Source organism: Ambystoma mexicanum, chromosome 3q (assembly GCF_040938575.1).
Source record: "Ambystoma mexicanum isolate Mex_15411 chromosome 3q, UKY_AmexF1_1, whole genome shotgun sequence".
NCBI lineage: Eukaryota > Metazoa > Chordata > Amphibia > Caudata > Ambystomatidae > Ambystoma > Ambystoma mexicanum.
The window spans coordinates 867896773-867916994 of NC_090926.1; the positions used below are offsets into that span (position 1 = coordinate 867896773).

At 50.5% G+C, this 20222-nt stretch overlaps 1 protein-coding gene across 1 annotated transcript in view; it reads left to right on the forward strand.

Annotated features, from left to right (window-relative positions):
• ATAD5 (ATPase family AAA domain containing 5) overlaps nucleotides 1–20222 on the forward strand; it is a 648582-nt gene that overhangs the window by 316150 nt on the left and 312210 nt on the right. The window contains exon 16 of the mRNA XM_069654960.1: nucleotides 18769–18896. Coding sequence (XP_069511061.1) covers nucleotides 18769–18896 — 128 coding nt within the window. The remainder of the gene's footprint in view (nucleotides 1–18768; nucleotides 18897–20222) is intronic.

The window sequence follows — 20222 nt, forward strand, 5'->3', positions numbered from 1 at the left end:
GAATAACACTATAGGTTTCCATTGGGGTCGGTTTCCCTTGAATTCAATTTTCATTGCCGAGTGGCTGTTTGTGCTGGAGACTCTGGAACTTTGATACTGTGTGGTCCTTGTTGGGGAGAATTCTCAAAAATGTGTTAATTCCCTCGACCTTAGAGACCCCCAGCAACTTTGCTGGATTTTGAGGACTTGATTTTTTTACCTGGAGAGTGTGACCCTTTTTTCCCACTCATGTATATTAATGTGATTTTTTATACATGGTTTCTTTTGGTTATTGAGTCTAAGTCCATAGGCATCATCTTTTACAATTGTCACAAAGCACCTTCAGTAACTTTCTAGACCCAGCACACACTATCTTCCAATAGAGTGCTGGGTGGGGAGGGGGTTACTTGGTATCCCTTTTGTCTAACTTCTTATCTAGCATATTATGTTACCCTTTCCTCAATTGACTGGCTGGTGGCAGTGGTTTCGTTTTGAACTACCTTGGTTTGCATTTACTGCGACCGTTTGCTGAAGTCACCTGTGGGTGTAGGTTGTGTCTGTGGGCCATCCCAAAAGGGTCTTGTCTGATTCAGAAACTGAGTGTACAGTATTGAAGTGTGTTTGTGTGTTACCAGTATATTGCTTCCTTCTAAAGAAGGCTTTATACCGGACCGATAAATACATTAATAATTCTTTATGCAAGAAACCTGGAGTGTAAGAGTTTATTTGAATACCTTTAACTGTGAATCTTTGTACCACCACTACTGCTCACATTTCCCTTCTTGAGAGAAGCTTTCTGCTCAACACGCTACCGAAACTGTGTGGTACAAGCTTATACCAAAGGTTGGGTTGCCTATACCTGTAGTCCTAGTTGATTGTTCGTATCAGAGGGTACTGCATTCAAACCTTGCCTAACAGTCCTTCTACTCAGTTTTGCTTCCTTGGAAAGGAGTGGCTACAACCTTTAAAACCTCATCCATTCCGCGGAGTGGCTGTTTGTGCTGTTCATGATGCTGTTGTGCCTAAGGAGATGTCAAAACATAATGAATCGCACAAGTCAAAATCTGGCAGGACAGCAGTGGACTCGCAGCCAAGCACGGAAACATAAACATGGTGAGTCACTCTGTAGAATGATTCCGAAGGGATTGTGTCCTCCGACTTATTCCTTATCTTTGATAATACGTTTCCACCTTGCTGGCCTCGGAAATTTTTTCTGTAGAGGGCGCTGCGCGTCGACTTCCGCCGATGTCCCTCAACGGCCACTGTATCGGCGCCGACGTCACCATGCCCATAAATAGCCACGCGCTGCGGCTGTTGCTCAGTTCCATTTTTCCGCGCTTCGTGGGGCCTCGGAACGTCGTTGCTCACTTCAGTCAGGATAACTCTATATCTACTCGAATAAATACCTACTCGTTCTCGATGGCATCTTCATCGAAACCGCCGCCGCGAACCGGCTTCAAGAAATGTCGAGACTGCAGTAAAAAAATGTCGATAACGGATCCACACAGGAATCTGCTTGTGGTGCTTGGGAGCCGAGCACCATTGTTCGGAGTGTGAGGACTGCATGTCCATGACAGCGAAAGCCTTGAAGGAGCGCAAGGGCAAGCTTGAGAGGTAAGTCGGTCAAAACCTCCTCGAAGGTTTCTTCGGCTGAGTCGAGGCATTCGTCTCCTCGCCGTCAAACATTCCCATTCTAGATCTCGAAGTAGCTCCCACCATTCGTCGATCAAGACACTCAAAAATGAGACGTCGAAGATCCCCTTCCTCCTCGTCTTCTGTTTCCCCAGAAAGGGTTTCCTGTCCCACAAAACACAGCTCTCAGGCTGAGTGGGAGGAATTCAGAAAGACAATGTTAAGCGTCTTCGAGAAAGCGGCCTCGACCCCCTTGAAGACAGCTGAGGGTGATACCCCGGGTGAAAAACCCAAAAAATCAAAACACCGCGAGTCACAGCACCCGGCGAAACATTCCACCCGAGAGCGCCTCAAACCATCGGGTAAGAAGGGGATCTGAACTCCTGGTTCACCCTGCAGTACGCAAAGAAAAACGTAAGGCTAAATCACTCTGGAAGAGCCACCCATGTGACTCTAACAAAGATCGCCTCTTTATCACCACCTACAATTACAAGGAAGCCATTCTACAAGCCAAAAAGGAGACCTACAACCAACGTATCACCCAAGCAGAATCCAACACTAAGGAATTATTTAAAATCCTTAAAGAATTGGAATCCCCCTCCCCTGCTCCTGATACCTGCATTAAAGACAGTAAATGGTGCAACAACATCCAAAACGCGCTCCTCAACAAGATCACCACCCTGCAATCGAAAATGAACGTCAAACAAACTACCCTTTTTACCAACCCCCCCACTAAACCCTCCACTACTCCGGCCTCCTTTACTCGCACCCTCCTTTACTCGCACCCCTTTCAGCTTTACCCCACTCACCATCCTCGAGGTCGAAAACATCATTCGCAATTTAAAACCTTCTAACTGCCAAGGTGACTCCTGCCCAGCACCTATCATTAAGGAAGCGGCACATGATTTCGCTCCTTTTTATAACCACCTTCATTAACTCTTCATTCCTAACTGGAACGGTACCCAACAACTTAAAGGACGCTTGGGTTATCCCTCTCCTAAAAACAAAAAGGACTCTTGACCCTGAAACACCAACCAACTGCAGACCTATTACCACCGTACCGTTCCTACTCAAAATACTTGACAGAGCAGCATACCTGCAGATTCAGAACTACTTGGAAAACAATAACCTCCTCTGCTCAAGACAATCTGGCTTCAGACCTAAGCACGGGACTGAAACAGCTCTTCTTGACCTCAAAACTCAAATTGAGGACCTTAAAGACAATGGTGAACTGGCCCTCTTACTACTACTACTGGACTTATCCGCTGCCTTCGATTTGGTCAATCACCAAATACTATGTCGGCACCTGAAGTCCGCTGCCCACTTCTCTGACAATGCATCCAACTGGATTAGGTCATTCCTCGACAATAGGCACATGAGTTTTCTCACCTACCGCATCGGCCGATCCTACACCTGTCCCTTGTGGAGTCCCGCAAGGGTCCTGTGTCTCCCCAACTCTCTACAATGTCTTCACTAAACCACTATTTGATGTGCTTGACTATCTGGGCGTCACCAACACGAACTATACGGATGATACCCAGATATTCATACCCATCACTGGTGACTACATTGTTGACTCTAAAGCCCTTAATGACATCTACTTGGTCATACAAGCTTGGATGGCCCAGCACGAGTTGTGCCTCAACGATGACAAAACTGAGCTTCTCATCTTAGGCACGCAACAGAGACTTAACAAACTGACTCCCCTGTTCGGCTCCTTTAATATTGATGGTAATCTAATTAAAGTATCCAAAGATACCAAAACCTTGGGTATCTACCTGGACGCCTCCTTGACTCTCACTAGACAAACTAATGCAGTAGCCGCTGCGTCTGCTTACACCTGCAAATTGATTTCAGCCTGTCGCCCATTCCTTATCGCCCAGAACTGCATCACCCTGGCCAGGACCTTGGGTATGTCAAAATTGGACTACTGCAATGCTCTGTACCAAGGCACTAACCAGGGCAATCTCAACAAACTTCAGACTTCCCAAAATAATGCCATCAGAGCGGCCCTCCATATCCCCCGATCTGCCCACATTTCAGAAACCAGAAAGAACGTCAACTGGCTCTGTCTCCCAAAGGATCTCTCTGAAAGCACTGGCCCTCGCATACAAATGTGTTAACCACCAGGCCCCCTCATATCTAGCCTCGCGATTCACTCAACACATACCATCGCGAGCACTTAGATCTGCAAAATCCCTAGGTCTGGCGATCCCTAGATTCAAGCTGCAAACTGCTGGGGGCGCCAGCTTCCCAGTCCTGGCTGCCAAGCTTTGGAACACAGTACCACTCACTATCAGAACATTACCCTCATTTAACTTATTCAAACACAAAGCCAAGCTTTGCTTAGCTACATCTCACTAACAACCTCTCTTCTCGACGGGCCACCTGGGACCCAGCTCTGCTTTGCTCCGGCACCACCGTTCTGCTTTTTGCCTTGATTTGTAACGTCATTTGTATATTTTTGTTTACAATCTGTTTCACCACTGCGATGATGTCATACTTGTAATGTCCTACTAAGATATGCGCCCGGTTGCCCTTGGGCCTGGTCTGCGCTATATAAATAAACAAATACAAATACCATCTTCGCCGTCGTCGAAGATTCCTTCGACGCATGGATCGAGGGCGTTGTCGAAGGGTTCTGCGACGCATAGGTCGATCGACTCGACGCCGATGAAAGAGAAGACCAAGGCTACTCCACAGCCAACGGTGATTCCAAGGGCATCCGGCACGACGGCGAGACAGTCGTCGATGTCCTCGAGTAGGCTCCCGATCCTCACGAGTTCTTCGAGACCTCTTCCAGTTTTTTCGATGCCGTTCTTGGCGCCTTCGAAGCCTGTCACATCGTCAACGACATCGTTTTCTCGCCCAATAATGACGAGTTTGGCTCCTTCTGCCTTAGAGATGGGTTTTAAAACATTTCAGAGATCAGAGTACCCTGGACTATCTTCAATTTATGAAGAGGGGGAAGATTCTGACCAGGAAACATTTGGGTTACAGAGGACCACACTGCCTATTTCAGAGGATTTCACCTCTGAGCAAAGAAGGTTGAAGGACCTACAGGAGTCACTACATGAGGCAAGTGGGCTTCCCCAGAAGTGGAATTTGTTAAGCCAGACCCAGGGGGAACATGCCGAAACATCCTATAGAACCCTTATGGCAAGAATTATTGAATGTATGGGTTGGTCTGCGCCTTCGCCTGCTTTTCAACAGGATGACCTAACAGACATATTGGACAAAGGTCCACAGGAAGACCCTGTGGTCCCCTTCCATGCAGCCTTACAAAGGAAAATTACATCTAATTGGGAAACTCCTGAAGGGTCAATAAAAGATTGTCAGCCAAGTATAGGGTAGCGGCTGCTGACCCTGAATACTTATCAAAACACCTGACTCCAGAGAGCCTGGTGGTTCAAGCGGCAACTTCATCTAGCAGTAGGACCGCTTGCCCTACTGTCCCACAGGATAGAGATGACAAGAGGTACGATTCTATGGCGAAGAAAGTCTTCTCTGCTTGTCGTATGGCATTGAAGTCCATCAACGCCACCTGTACGCTCGCTAGGTTCAGTCGCACACTGTGGGAGTGTGTGTAACGCTCACCTGATTCCCGTAGAGGCGCCGGTCTTGACTGGGCGTATACCGTATCTTCAAAGGTGATGTGTAACACACGGCTGGCTCTTTGGGCTGGACCTCTGTGCACTGTATGTCTGACTTGAAGGGTAAGATGTCTTAGGTAAGTGAACGCCGTGCTCTCCATCTGCCTCGGGGCAGGGTGCTGTAACCAGTTTCTTCACTGGATAAGGGGAGCAGGCCTCTTGACTTCAGAGGACTGCTGTCCGTCGTTTACTGCACGAACGGTAAGTTTCGAGTAATTCTAATGTCTTTAAAGTCTTTAGTAATGATGTTTCTTGTTTTGCAGGGTTCCCGCGATGGCGGATGACGGGCTGAAGTGAGTTGAAGATGGAGCCCGTGTGATGAATAGAAGCGCCTGGAAGCACGTAAGTAAGCGCTTGTTGCCTGCTTCACGATGCGCTCTAACTGTCTTTTTATTTTGCAGGTACAAGTTCGGAGCGGCTGCAGGGTGCCGGAATACCCACTGGGTTAGATGTGGAAAGGAGTAATGGCACGTGAGTATTAAAGTTCCCCAATGTCTTTAAACGCACCTTGTTTTGTCTTTCAGATGCGGGATGCAGCGCCGAAGGCCTCCGGAGCGTGCGAAGAGTTGGCAAGCTTTTGTCTTTCAGATGCCGGAATGCAGTGTGAAGACCTCCGGAGCGCACGAAGAGTAGGTAAGCCCTTGTCTTTCAGATGCCGGAATGCAGCGCGAGGCGTTGGTGACAGCCGATGGACCAGGTAAGTGAAGAGCTGTCACTGAAGCCCGTAATGCTAACCTGTTCTTTCTTGTCTTTATAGGTGTTGCTGAAGACTGGATTCAGGATGGTAAGCCTTTTTCCTTAGGCCCAGGATCAGATGCAGAAGACCCGATGAGCGTTCTGCTGCAGAGGATGCAGAATAACGCAAAGCAAGATTCATCCATCGGGTGTGGTTTAAATAGCCTCCTGTAGTGCTTAGGTGTCTCCTTCCACAGCCACGCCTAGGTAAGAAAAGAGTTCCTGCTTTCCAGAAGAGTTCCAGTGTTCTGAATCTAGGGAGTGGCTCCTGCCCCACCCAACAGGAAAAGTAGTTCCAAACAGAAGAGGATCAGAGGCTCAACTGGCAGGCAAGTAAGCAGCATGGTCTGCTGCAGGTAGGTCCACCCAAGCATTATGAGCCCGGCGCTTCCAGCGCTGGGACTGGGCATATTTATGAGCCTGGTGCCACTGGCGCCAGGACTGGGTCCAAAAGGTCCCAATTGGGACTGGTTGGCACTCGGAACCTGGGTTATGGATCTGCTTCCAAGGGAGTTGGGAAAACCCTGACCTTTTGGAAGCAGAGATCATGACCGTGTGCTTCATCAGCAGCTGACTGCATACCCGAATGAGAGGAAAAGGAAGCCTTCCTTAACATTATTAAAGATGCCATGTGCGAATCACTTCAAACTGGCATCGATTCCGCTGACAGTATCAGCAGGGCCATGGCGGCAAGTACAACAATCCGCAGGCATGTGTGGTTGCGAAAGTCTGGTTTTGCTCCAGATGTACAGGCCAGACTTTTCAATATGCCCTTTGACGGCTCTTCACTATTCGGAAAAAAGGCTGATGACAGTCTGGAAAAGTTGCAGACTTCTAAAGCAGCAGCAAAATCTTTAGGAGCTGCTATCCGCCGAACTCCTTTTCGCCCCTCAGGAACCTCTGGGAGAGGAAAGTCCTTTCGCTATTATTCCGCATTCGGGAAAGGCAGAGGACAGCCGGCTCAAAGAGGCCAAAGGAGATCCAACCGAGGTGGACGGGTCAAAAGTACTAAGGCCGCAGCAGCAGCAGGTGCCTCTTTACCCTCGGCATCTGCATCAGCCGCCCCCAAACCACTCTGAGGCCTTTCCACACAATACACCTGTAGGGGGCAGGTTAACTCACCATCTGACGGAATGTAAGGCTATAACGTCAGATGCTTGGGCATTGGAGACAGTTGCCCAGGGTTACTGCCTACCCTTTCTACACATCCCTCAGTCATCCACCGGGGAACAGCTCTCTAAAAGTTCCAGATCCGCTCCTCTTGCAGGAAATTATAGACCTGCTAGACAAAGGTGCCATAGAACCAGTACCTGTAGCGGACAGGAACAAGGGCTGGTACTCCCCCCTACTTTCTCATACCAAAGGACGACGGAGGACTGAGACCCAACCTGGACTTGGGAGAATTGAAAAAGTTCCTCAGGAAGGACAAGTTCAAGATGGTAACTCTCTCTCAGATCCTTCAGGCCCTCCAGCTCCAGGACTGGCTGGTATCTCTGGACCTTCAGGATGCTTATTTCCATGTGCCAATCCATCTCAAACACAGGAAATACCTGAGGTTCGCAATTGGCGACTCTCATTATCAATTTCGGGTTCTGCCATTTGGGCTGACCTCCGCCCCAAGCTAATGTCGGCAGTGGCGGCGAGTCTAGGGAGGGAAGGGATCCACGTCTACCCCTACCTGGACAATTGGCTAATCAGGGCTGTAGCTTCGAAACAAGCCCAGGCCCAGATAGATTGTCTGCCACTTCCTTCACAAACTGGGCTTCTCCCTCAATTTAAAGAAGTCACAGATGATACCGTCAGAGACTCCAGTTCATTGGAGCAGTCCTGGACACTTTCCTGGGAAAAGCCTCGCCACCAGAGGTGAGGGCTCAAGATATTCTACAGGTGGTTACCACGTTTCAAAATGCCCAATGTCTCCCAGCCTTCGACTTTTTGAGGTTGCTAGGCCTCATGGCATCCTGCATCTTCCTTGTGCCAGAGGCTCGCCTGAGAATGAGATCTCTTCAGTGGGCCCTGAGAAGTCAGTGGTCGCAATTCTCAGGGAGAATGACAGATCTCCTCCCGATTCCGGACAAGGTAGCCTGCGTCCTTCAATGGTGGGCCTATCCAGAGAACATCTTGAAAGGAGAACTGTTTTGCCAACCATGGCCGGAGATAACAGTAGTCACAGACGCCTCACTCACGGGGTGGGGAGCCCATGCCAACGACTTGACCATCAGCGGTCGTTGGTCTCCATCGGAGTCCAGACTACGCATCAACCTATTGGAGCTGAGAGCGATAAGACTAGCGCTGAAAGCTTTCCTGCCATTAGTACAGGGGAGAAATGTCCTGATAATGACGGACAACACGGTGGCCATGCACTACCTCAACAAAAGAGGCGGCGTAGGATCACTGCCACTGTGCAGAGAGGCGATGCAGCTCTGGTTTTGGGCAATCCAAGAAGGAATCTCTATCGGCATCCACCTAGCTGGAGAGAAGAACTTGACAGCGGATGCTCTGAGCAGGCAGAGCACAGTCTCCCACGAGTGGGAGCTAGCTCAGGAAGTCCTTCAAGAGATCTTCGCCCTTTGGGGAACCCCTCAGGTGGATCTGTTTGCCACAAGCACCAACAGGAAGTGCGATCTGTTCTGTTCAAGGGAATTTCCCCCGAGAGGAGCTCTAGGAGACGCGTTCGTAGTGGACTGGGAATTTCCACTCCTTTACGCGTTCCCACCAGTCCCTGTTATTCCTCAAATGATCAGGCGGTTGAGAAGATTCTGGAAAACCATGATCCTAATTGCCCCGGATTGGGCCAGGAGAACGTGGTACCCGGACCTTCTAGATATGTCCATCTGTCCTCCAATCCGTCTTCCACTCAAAGAGAAGCTTCTCTCGCAGAAGGGAGGTCAGGTTCTCCATCCAGACACCAGAACCCTCAACCTTCACGCTTGGCTTCTGAGAGGGTGAGGTACAAGGATTGGGATCTCCCTGATGACGTCATGGAGGTGTTGCTTTCGGCCAGAAGGCCAGCAACAAAGTCTTTATACCGTTGCCGTTGGAACAAATTTTGCAGCTAGTGTAGAGAAGAGAATATCGACCCTTTTTCATGTGGTACACCAACGGTGTTATTGTTTCTACTTTACTTGGCAAACTCAGGCCTTCAAGTTGGCACTGTAAAAGGCTATCTCGCAGCGCTTTCTATCTTCAAGCGCACTGCGGAGGAACCATCGTATTTCAAACTTCCTCTAGTGATACAATTTCTCAAGGGATTAACTAATGTTTATCCTCCAAAACCATTCCAGGGTCCCTTATGGGACTTAAATTTAGTCTCAAACTTGCTAATGGGCACTCCACTCGAACCACTTCACTCTTGTTCGCTGAGATTTCTCACGCTTAAAACTGTCTCATTGGTAGCACTAACATCTGCTAGGAGGGTGAGTGTGTTACAAGCTCTCTCCTGTAAACCCCCACATACAATTTTCCACAAGGACAAAGTTGTCCTACAGGTGAAGCCTAATTTCCTCCCAAAGGTGGTTTCTGAATTTCATATTACTCAAATTACCTTACCTTCGTTCTACCCTCCTCCCCATCCGGGGAAAGAGGAAGAAAGGCTACATAGGCTGGACCCAAGGCGAGCTCTCAGCTTTTACATCAGTAGAATGGCTAGGATCAGGCAAGCAGAACAACTGTTTGTAGGATACTCGGGTCACAAGTTGGGACTACACATAACAAAACAAACCATCTCCAGGTGGATTATTTTGGCCATTCTGGAATGTTAGAAACTGGCAGGGAAAGAGCCACATCTTCGGCTCTCCAAAGGGGGTTACCGGTCCGAGACATATGTGCGGCTGCCACATGGTCGTCCGCACATACTTTCACAATATTTTACAATCTGGATTCCTCTACTAGTCAAGAGACCAGATTTGGCAAGGCCGTATTACATTCGATCCATCCCTAAAGGGATACATAACATTCTCACTCCCACCTCCAATTACATGCCACTGCTATGGGAGTCTATCAAAGATAAAGAATACATCGGAGGACACAATCCCTTCGAAGAACAAGTTACTTCTTACCTTGTAACGTTCTTCTTTCGACGGGATGTTCCTCCGACGTATTTCTTATCGCCCCTCCCATCCATCCCCGCAGTGATACTTACCTTGTGATTGCAGCTTACGCTCCTTCAAGGTCAATAACCAATTCAGGCATGACTTTTCTCCAGCATGGGGTCTGGCATGGATTCACATGCTCATGAATATTCCCCATCGTCAGGCTGGGAATCCTCGGTAAAGAAAAAACCAGTATCGGTTTCGTTTCTGATCTGTCTTTCGTAGTAGTAACCAATCACTGATCTCTGCGTCATACTGACCACAGCCAATGACTGCCCTCTACCTAAGCCCCGCCTCTGGCAGCCATCTTTAGATTTTTGCCGCACGTTCAAGTGTTGGGATCCTCGTGCTATTGCTCTCGAGCGTTAGTGCTATTTTTTCACGTTTTTTCTCAAAAACGTCGATTTTTCGGTCAAAAAGAGCCTCAAGCTCCACCGACTCTTCATCCGATCAACGGGGACCCGTGTCGGATTAGTCTACGCCCCTCAAGGGTGAAGATTTCGTCGAGCTACGCTTTTGGAGGACTCCAGAAGTTTCTCAGGCCCATCTCGGACATGGCCCAGGAGAAGGGAAGCTCGACGCCCGGAAAGCTGTTCAGGGTCTGCCCTGGATGCCAGCTGCAGAATGTCTTTAAGGAGGACGAACACTCCTTTTGTCTTTACTGCCTACATGAGGACAAGACGCACGTGGAGAAGGACTGTGCGTTTTGCGGCAACATTTCGGAGCGGACCATGAAGGACCGCCATCAACGTCTCGCCAACTGGCTGGAAGGGAAGAGCCCGTCGGGCGAGAAGAAGAGGAAGAAATCAGAGCGGTCTTCTAAGCCCTTTGAGGATGCCCCGGCGACGGGGGTCCAACACAAGGCCAAGCACCGCAAGTCCGCTGGCACCGGGAGCGCCCAACGGTCGGGCTCTACGGGCGCCAGGCAGGGCGCATCCTCCCCGGCACCATCAACCACGAGCCAACGCTCTGGTTCGGGTAAGAGGAAGGCCGAGCACCCGGCGAAGCTCCTGGAGAGGCCCCGGTCGAGCTCGAAGGCCCCATCGGAGGGAGAGCGAGGCAGTGTCCCCCCCCCCCCAAGGAGAAGGCGGTGAGCGCACCTAGGGTGGTGAAAGCCTTAATCAATCCGGCCAAGGCCTCTATCGAGTCAGTCGCGGCGGCCCTGGCTCAGCCTGTGGAGGCTACACCAGTGGTGGCGACCTCGGGGCTCAGAGTATCCCTGCCACCGCGGAGGGAGTCCTCTTTTATGCCCATCGACAGGACCCCCGTGAAACCTCCGGTGGAGAAGAAAAAGGGGGGGCAGGAGGTCGTCGTGGATTCGGCCTCAACCTCTGAGGAAGAGCTGATCGAGGTCTTAAGCCACGGCGTTAGCGTGGAAGAAGACCAGCTCGTCGGGAGGGATCCCGACGCAGGAGACGACAATATCGTCGAGGGTGCCGACAAGGCCCCTGACCGCCCATCGGACTCCCCTCAACCAGCGCCACAAGACAACTCGGCGGCCATTTTGTTGGCTGTACAGTCCTTATGCTCGGAGATAAGGACGAGACTGCCGTTACCACCAACGGAGGAACCGCTCCCAATGGGGGACCCGGAGCCAGGCCCTTCTGGGAGCCCTCCCCCTAAGAGAAGGATTCACCCTCCACCTCCTTTTCAGCCATTGCGTCCTGTTCAGCCCTCCTCCCCGTCCACGACTCGTGGGGATGATACGGGGACTGACACGGCTGCGACGGGTACGGACGACGAGGTTTACGACGAGGATCTGCCGTCGTCTCCTCCCACCCGGGCTTCCCCGCCCGACGAGATTGGATCGTTTCACTCCATGATCGCCAGGGCATCCGAGCTCTTCCAGCTCTGCCCGGAGGAGAAGAAGTAAGGTTTCCTTTATCAACGGCGCGAGGCCAAGAGGAAGACGGTCCTCTCCGTCCCTCTACTGGACGATATTTGGGATGAGGGCCTCGCCCTCCTCAAGAACCCATCCACGACGCCGGCTAGAAGGGATTGGTACGAGAAGAAGTACCGGGTCCCGGACGCGGCCCCCTTGTGCCTCCGGGCACAGCCGACCCCGGACTCCTTCGTCTCCGCGGCGGCCAGGAAGAAAGCGGGGGGGGGGGTGCGGCGGATACGATGGGACGCAGGGTCATCTCGTCTGCAGCGACGACGATTAAGGCGGCCAACGCCTTGGCTATCGTAGCCCGCTACGACAGGGAACTGTGGTACAAACTGGCCCCCCTGCTGGACTTCCTTCCGGACGACAAACGGGCGGATGCCGTAGAGATCTTGCAGGAAGGTGAGGTGGCGTCGGACCACGCCATTACGATTGCGACGGACATCGCCGACACTGGATTTCGCCAGTTGGGCAACGGTGTGTGCCTTATAGACGGCGTGGTTGGCTCAAGGCTACTGACTTCCGTCAAGACGTGCAGACCAGTGTCTTGGACATGCCCTTCGATGGAAACAACCTGTTTGGGAAAACAGTGGACGATTCCCTTCAAGCCATCAAAGCAGACACGGAGACGGCCCGGGCTCTCGCCGTTCTTCAGCAACGGCGGCTGCCCTTTCGGAGCGGCGGAGGCAAGGGTGCCTCCAAAGGTTCCGGCGGCGGATTTTCCACCTACCGTCAAGCGACCCGTTCGTCGTCGCAGGAAGCTTACAGGGGACGAGGCAAGTCAGGCGGACCCCGCCGTCGTCGCCAAGGAGGTCAAGGTGGCAAAGCCTCGTCGAAGCAGGACTGAACCGGCCGTGGGGTCGGGCCCCCACCGAAGCACCCCGGTGGGAGGCCGGCTGGCGAGCTTCGGCAGCGTGTTGGAGTCCATCTCCACCGACCGTTGGGTGCTGGACGCCCTAGCCCAGGGTCACGCGCTCGTGTTTCAAAGAAAGTGCCCGCGCGTCCCCCCTGTGGCCAGGAAAGAACTTCACATCCCTCAACTTCTCTTGGAGGTAAAGGCAATGCTCAGGAAGGGCGCCATCGAGCTCGTCCCAAAGAGGCTTCGGGGCTCCGGAGTTTACTCAAGATACTTCCTCGTGAAGAAGAAGACGGGAGGATGGCGGCCCATCCTGGACCTACGACGACTGAACGAATTCATCAAGGCACAGAAGTTCTGGATGGTCACCCTCCAACAAGTCCTGGGTCAGCTGGAGGAGGGCGATTTCCTGTCGTCTTTGGATTTGGAGGATGCCTACTTCCATATTCCCATCCTAAAGGGACACCGAAAGTTTCTCAGGTTCGTGGTCCAAGGGCGTCACTATCAGTTCAGAGCCCTTCCCTTCGGGCTAAGGTCGGCACCCAGGGTGTTCACCAAGTGCCTCGCACCGGTGGCAGCGCAGCTGCGCCCAGAGGGGATCCACGTCTACCCCTACCTGGACGACTGGCTCGAGCCAAGACGAGGGAGCTTGCCGTGGAGCACACAAGGACCGTCCAACTTCTCACGGACCTGGGATTCTCCGTAATCGCCAAGTCCCACCTGGTGCCCGCGCAAGACGCAGTGTTTCTGGGAGAAAAGCTCGACACAGTGTCGCTTTTGGCCTCCCCGTCGGAGGAAAGGACAAGGGCCATTTTGGGCAAGGTGCAGCGAATGCTGGTTGTGGACGCGGCCAGAGTGAGGTCCATCAAGTCCCTCCTCGGAATGATGTCTTCTTGCATGTACCGCATCCCCCTGTGCAGGCTCCGGATGCGCCCGTTGCAGGAGTTCCTGGACGCGCGCTGGATCCAGACGACGGGCAGCTTCGAGGAAAGGATCACACTCGACGAGAGTTTCCGACGAGCGATCCGGTGGTGGGGCACCCGCGCACATCTGACGGCGGGCATGGACTTCCAGACCCCCGGCCACCAGGAGACAGTGACCAAGGATGCCTCCCTGGAAGGTTTGGGGAGCGCACACTGAGAATCTGCACGCGAGAGGCCTTTGGCTCCCGACAGAGAAGGCCCTCCATATCAACGTCCTGGAGCTCCGTGCAGTGTTTTGGGCCCTCAGGTCCTTCCTTCCGTCCCTCAAGGCCAAGGTGGTGAGGATTTTCACCGACAACATCACCACCATGTTCTACATCAGGAAACTGGGCGGAACCAGGTCCCCAGCCCTGTCCAGGGAGGCGCAGGATCTGTGGCATTGGGCCGTCGCCCAAAGGATGTTTCTGGTGCCGTTTCATCTGGCAGGGATAAAAAACACCATCGCCGACTCACTCAGCAGGGAGCTGCGCTCGTGCCACGAGTGGGAACTACGTCAGGATCTAGTGGACCGCCTCTTCCGACGGTGGGGCACACCCCAGATCGACCTGTTCGCGACGGCGACAAACTCCAAGTGCCGGAGGTTCGCCAGCAGGTTTCCCCAGCCGAGGAGCATGGGCGATGCTTTCTCGTTCCCCTGGGAGGGCCTGTTCCTATACGCGTTCCCTCCATTGCTGATCCGGCTCATCAACCAGCTCAAGAGGTCCCGGTGCAGGATGATCCTCGACGCACCTGCGTGGCCGAGACAGATATGGTTCCCGGACCTTCTGGACTTGTCAGCGTCCCCGTCAATCAAGCTGCCAGTGGACGCGGATCTGCTCTCCAGGGAAGGAGGCGCCATCCTCCATCACGACCCGAAGTCGCTGAACTTGCAGGCCTGGCTCCTGCAGCGTTAGTTTGGAGGATACGACATACCGGCCGACTGCAGAGAGGTTCTTGCAAAGGCCAGGGCGTCCTCAACTCTTAAATGCTACGGACACAAATGGAAGAGGTTCTCTGTCTGGTGCCACGCACAGAAGATTGACCCTCTACGGATTACGGCTCCCCAAGTACTGCCGTACCTACTGACGCTGGCCAAGGCTGGACTGGCGCATGCGTCCATCAAGATTCATCTTGCTGTGATCTCCCGATACACCAGAACCACGGGGTGGACGTCTTTGTGGTCTCGTCTGGTGAAAGAGTTCATGAAGGGATTGTTCAGATCGTTCCCGCCGGTGAAGGCCCCGGCCCCGGCGTGGGAGCTCAATGTGGTGCTGACCAAGCTCATGGGACCTCCGTTCGAGCCTCTGCACTCGGCTCCGTTGAAGTTCTTGTCGTGGAAAACAGCGTTTCTTGTGGCCATCACCTCCTCACGACGGGTGGGAGAGATCCAGGCCCTTTCCTGTAAGGCCCCGTACTTGACTTTTCATGACACAAGGGTAGTGCTCAGGACGCACCCCTCCTTCATGCCCAAGGTGCCATCAGACTTCCACCTCAACGAACCCTTGGTGTTGCCTGTTTTCTTCCCGTCGCCTTCGTCGCCGGCTGAAAGGACGTTGCACTCAATGGATGTGGCTAGAGCGCTGAAGTTCTACGTGGACCGCACAAAGTGTTTTCGGAAGACGTCACAACACTTTGTGAACTTTGGACCTGTCAATCAGGGGAAGGCTCTCTCGAAGGCTTCCATTTCCAGATGGCTCTCCGGCTGTATCATGTACTGTCATCGGTTGGCAAACCGACCGCTGCCTGGCCATCCGAGAGCCCATTCCACCAGAGCGATCGCAGCTACCACGGCGTTCCTATCTGGTGTGCCCTTGCTGGATACCTGCAGGGCTGCTACGTGGAGGTCGACGCACACCTTCACGAAATTCTACTGCGTCGATCGGGATTCCAGGGAGGAGTCCAGGGTCGGCCAAGCAGTGCTGCGCAACCTGTTCGCCTAAGGTGAGCCTGGTGAGGAGGTAAGATTTGCTTAATGTTGAGTTTGATGTAATGCTTAATGTTGAGCCTTTGCCACTTCCCGTGGTTGTGCATGTGTGTACTGCTATGTATTCTTTATTCATGAGCATGTGAATCCATGCCAGACCCCATGCTGGAGAAGGAACAAGTTACTTACCTGTAACTGTTGTTCTCCAGCATGGGTCTGGCATGGATTCACATGCGAACCCTCCCGCCTACCCCTCTGCGGCTCTTCACTTGGTCATACTGCCACTTCACGTGCTACCAAATCTGAAGATGGCTGCCAGAGGCGGGGCTTAGGTAGAGGGCAGTCATTGGCTGTGGTCAGTATGACGCAGAGATCAGTGATTGGTTACTACTACGAAAGACAGATCAGAAACGAAACTGATACTGGTTTTTTCTTTACCGAGGATTCCCAGCCTGACGACGGGGAATATTCATGAGCATGTGAATCCATGCCAGACCCATGCTGGAGAACAACAGTTACAGGTAAGTAACTTGTTCCTTCTTATGCTACAAAACGGAACTGAGCAAGGGACACAGCGCGTGGCTATTTATGGGCATGGTGACGTCGGCGCCGATACGGTGGCAGTCGAGGGACATCGACTCGGCGGACGTCGACGCGCAGCGCCCTCTACAGAAATCTTTTTCGAGGCCAGCAAGCTGGAAACGTATTATCAAAGATAAGGAATACGTCGGAGGAACATCCCGTCGAAAGAAGTAACTTGTTAGTCTGTGACAAAGTGAGACTCAAACTTGGTAACATCACTCAGTAAAGAAAAACATTGCTATTACAGACATTCTCATCACTGTTTGAGCAAATATCACCATGAAGAGACAAAAAGCGCATGCGACTCTGGCACCCTGCCCTCTGGCTGCGAACGTACCTGTTCTTCTCCCCCAATTGGCGACTCGGAGCCGGGTGGTTCAAGCGTTGTGCTGACGCCATGTGCATCGGATCGATCCAAACCGGGAAGGCTGGGTGCTTTTGCTTTCGCTGACCTAGCGCAGTGCACAGCCCTTGGTGCAGCCCCTTGTGTAGCCCGTGATGCTGCTGGCCCCGCCGCTACCGCGATTGATGCCACTGTCTGATGCCGATGAAGGTGGGCCTGTCGGGTGCACCGGCTAGGACTCCTATGGAAAACGCACACAGTAAGCGAGGACGGGCACACGCAGACTTGAGGAGCACCTGCCCACTAGCAAGCCCAGTTTGCAGGACCGAGGTTGCGTAAGAAGCTGCACCGGCAGTAGTCGGTCAGAATCTCAACAAACTCAAGAACAGCTGCTGATGTAACCCTTGATGCAACTCTATCTGAAATACGAGAACTGAAAGACTGATGCACAAAGCAAGAGACACCTGAGCAGTCGGGAAATAAGACCGCTTGCTTATGAGGAACCACAATTGACTCGCATGGAGTGTTAAATTGCGACCGACAAAGGTCGGCAAAAACCAACATTGAGCATCTATTAGGGTCACCTCAATCGATCGTGAGAAATTAAACACTGCCTTATCATGAACAAGAATTACACAGCAGTGGAATTATTATTGAGCACAATTCTGCATTGGAATCACAAATGTGGAAACGTGATTCACAATTGCAATGTACGCCCTTTGATCTGCAAACACGGGATCGCTCGGCAGAACTGGAGGCACAGTGCCTCCAACTTCACTGTTTATACATTCTGACAATCCATCTATACAACAAAAATTAAGAAATACAAAGGCAAAACCCACCCTGATCTCTCCAAGCTGTTCTAATAAGGCCTAGCAAGATCAGGCACGGATCAGCCAATGTAGAACTCCAAGAAAAGGGGAAAATTAGCAAAATGAACCCACAAGCAATTCTGTCTGAATCATCCGTTGACTCAAAAATGTGAATCCCGCCAAAGGCAAAACTAACAAAGGAACCAAACCTGGTTTGGCACGCAGAGTAAATTTCAAGAAGGACCTTGCCACAAAGAAATGGACGCAACCCGCAGTAGATGCACACCACGGTAGTAAAAACGAAACCAGTGAGGAAAGGGTAACATAAAAATGTTACATGAGAAGCTAGACAAAGGTGATACTAGGTAACCCCTCCAGCACCCTATTGTAAGATAGTGTGTGCTGGGTCTAGAAAGTTACATATGTAAGTAAAGTCAATTTCACTTTACTGCTCTGGGAAACAGTAGTTCATCCCAGAGAAAGTAGTTAAACCGTGGGAAATCTAAGACTTCCGTGTCACTGCACTAAAGGTGCTGTGTGACACAATGTAAAAGATGCCTATGGAGTTTGTCAGACTCCACAACCAAAAGAAACACTGTACAAAAATCACATTAAAATACATGAGATTGGGGAAAAAGGGTCTCACTCTCTCCAGGTTAAAAAAAATAATTAAGTCCTCAAAATCCAGCAAAGTTGCTGGGGGTTTCTAAGGTGGAGGGAATCGGCACATTTCTGAGAATTCTCCCCAACAGCGACCAGCTGATGAGGACTTCTGGGACAAGGGTGAGGGGCCACTTGCAAGGTGTTTATCCAAGACTTTATCCAATCTTCCAGTCCAGCTAACCGCAATCTCCTTAGCAATTACCTTAGCAATCACTTTAGCACATGTGTGGGTTGAATTATATAGTCCCATGAGCCATATGGGCAACTACGTTGCCATATAATCTACAAGTGTGCCAGCAGCAGTCCCTCCTTGCCACAAAGTCAGAGATTGAAATAATTTGGAGAAAAAGCCAAACCTTTTAGGATTCCCAAAAAAAACACATACGTCCAAAAATGGAGTGCTGTCTTAAGTCTTGTTTTGTAGGACATCAATAGTTGAGGATTTTTCCTACTGTTAATGTTGTGAACGCGTGCAAGTTAATTCTCACTTGAAGTTTACTCCCTCTTTAAATGAAGGGGCTGCCTTTAACAAATCTCTAGGCATGTGAATATAGAGGTAGTTTTGTATAATTACTTTATTTTCATTTGTATCTCCATGATGCATACACTTCTTTTTACTTGTCACAAATCTGTACTTCCTTTTCATTGCAGATAATTGTGAGTCTTCCGAAGTGAAAGAACTGAAAAGTACATCAAAAGAGGTTGTTAAAGCAGCAGAAAAAGAACTATCGGAAGACTCAACCAGAAAGAGTGCAACATCTCTCATCCTTTTTGAAGAGGTACATTTTATTTTGTGATTCTTTTTAAGTACAAGGTTTCAGAAGAGCAGCACTATGCTGTTTTTTTAATATGAATACTACAAAGGAAACTGATTTCATAACTAATTCTCTTGGTTGTAAAAATATTTTTTCTATATACTGAACAGTTGACAATATACAACAAGGAGAAAGCTAAGAATTTGAAGCGTCCTGGGACCTGTTCTACCGGGTGTTCCAAGGGTAAAACTGGTTTGCATTTGTTAGGCATCTGAAGAGTTATTTTTATAATATGAGGGATTGTGAATGCTGAAAGCTACCATTTAAACACACATTGTTAAACTCTAAACAAATAAAAACGAATTTCTTATGATCACCACAAGAAGAAACTACTGATCCATCACAAGGTTGTATGTAGCAGAACTGGAGGAGACAGTTCATTAAATGATTGTTTAGCGTCACTGTACATATTCACTATACCTCAACAGGGTTTTTTGATGGAATTTAGTTGCCTGAATTTTGTTGATTCGACTAGGTCAAACTTTTTCTTTTTGTTTTTTTATTAGACGTTTGAACTGTGCTATAAACGGGTTACACAAGGTTGGAGTTTGTCTTCTGTTTTAGGCAGCTTTCAGAGACAGGAGGTTGTTGCTGGAGGCAAGCTTAGCATATTTAGCAAACAGTAAATGTATCGGAGTAGAGCAAGCCTAGCTGAGAAGGAAGAGGTGATGAGTCACTTGACTCCAATTTAGGACAGGTTTTGTGTGTGACACTAATTTGAAGTGGGTGAACCACGCAAGTTCGACTTAGTGAGCCTAGGAAGTGGGAATCCCAAAATGAATGAACGATTCATGTACCATTGGTCGGCTCTTGGGGTTGAGCAAAGAAATCACTAAAAAAAGGCTTGGGAGACTGTGATTTTTGTGGGATACAGTAACGGATCTGTTTCTCAGAACCATTACTGGTATAGAGTTCTGGGAAACCAACATTAGTGGACTTGCAAAGGTTTCACACCAGTCTAATCAAACTGTCATTTTGTAATGAGGCTGAGCAATAGGGATGAGTAAGATGCTCAAGTGCTGGTGTAATGTACATTTGACAGGTACATGACATTATCAAGCAATAGATTATGCATGCAGAGTAGAACCCTACTGTAATTGGCATACATAAGCATTAAGTCCTATGTGCTGAAAGAAGGTAAGTAAAACCATATACAGTAAATGCAAATACACTAAAAACATTATTTACAGATGTTTGGTGTCCAAGATGGTACATGCATATCCCTTGTCGAGGGAATGGGAAACGCTCTCAGCTAGCAGTGGGAGTGAAGCGAGCAATCGCAAGCCAGTC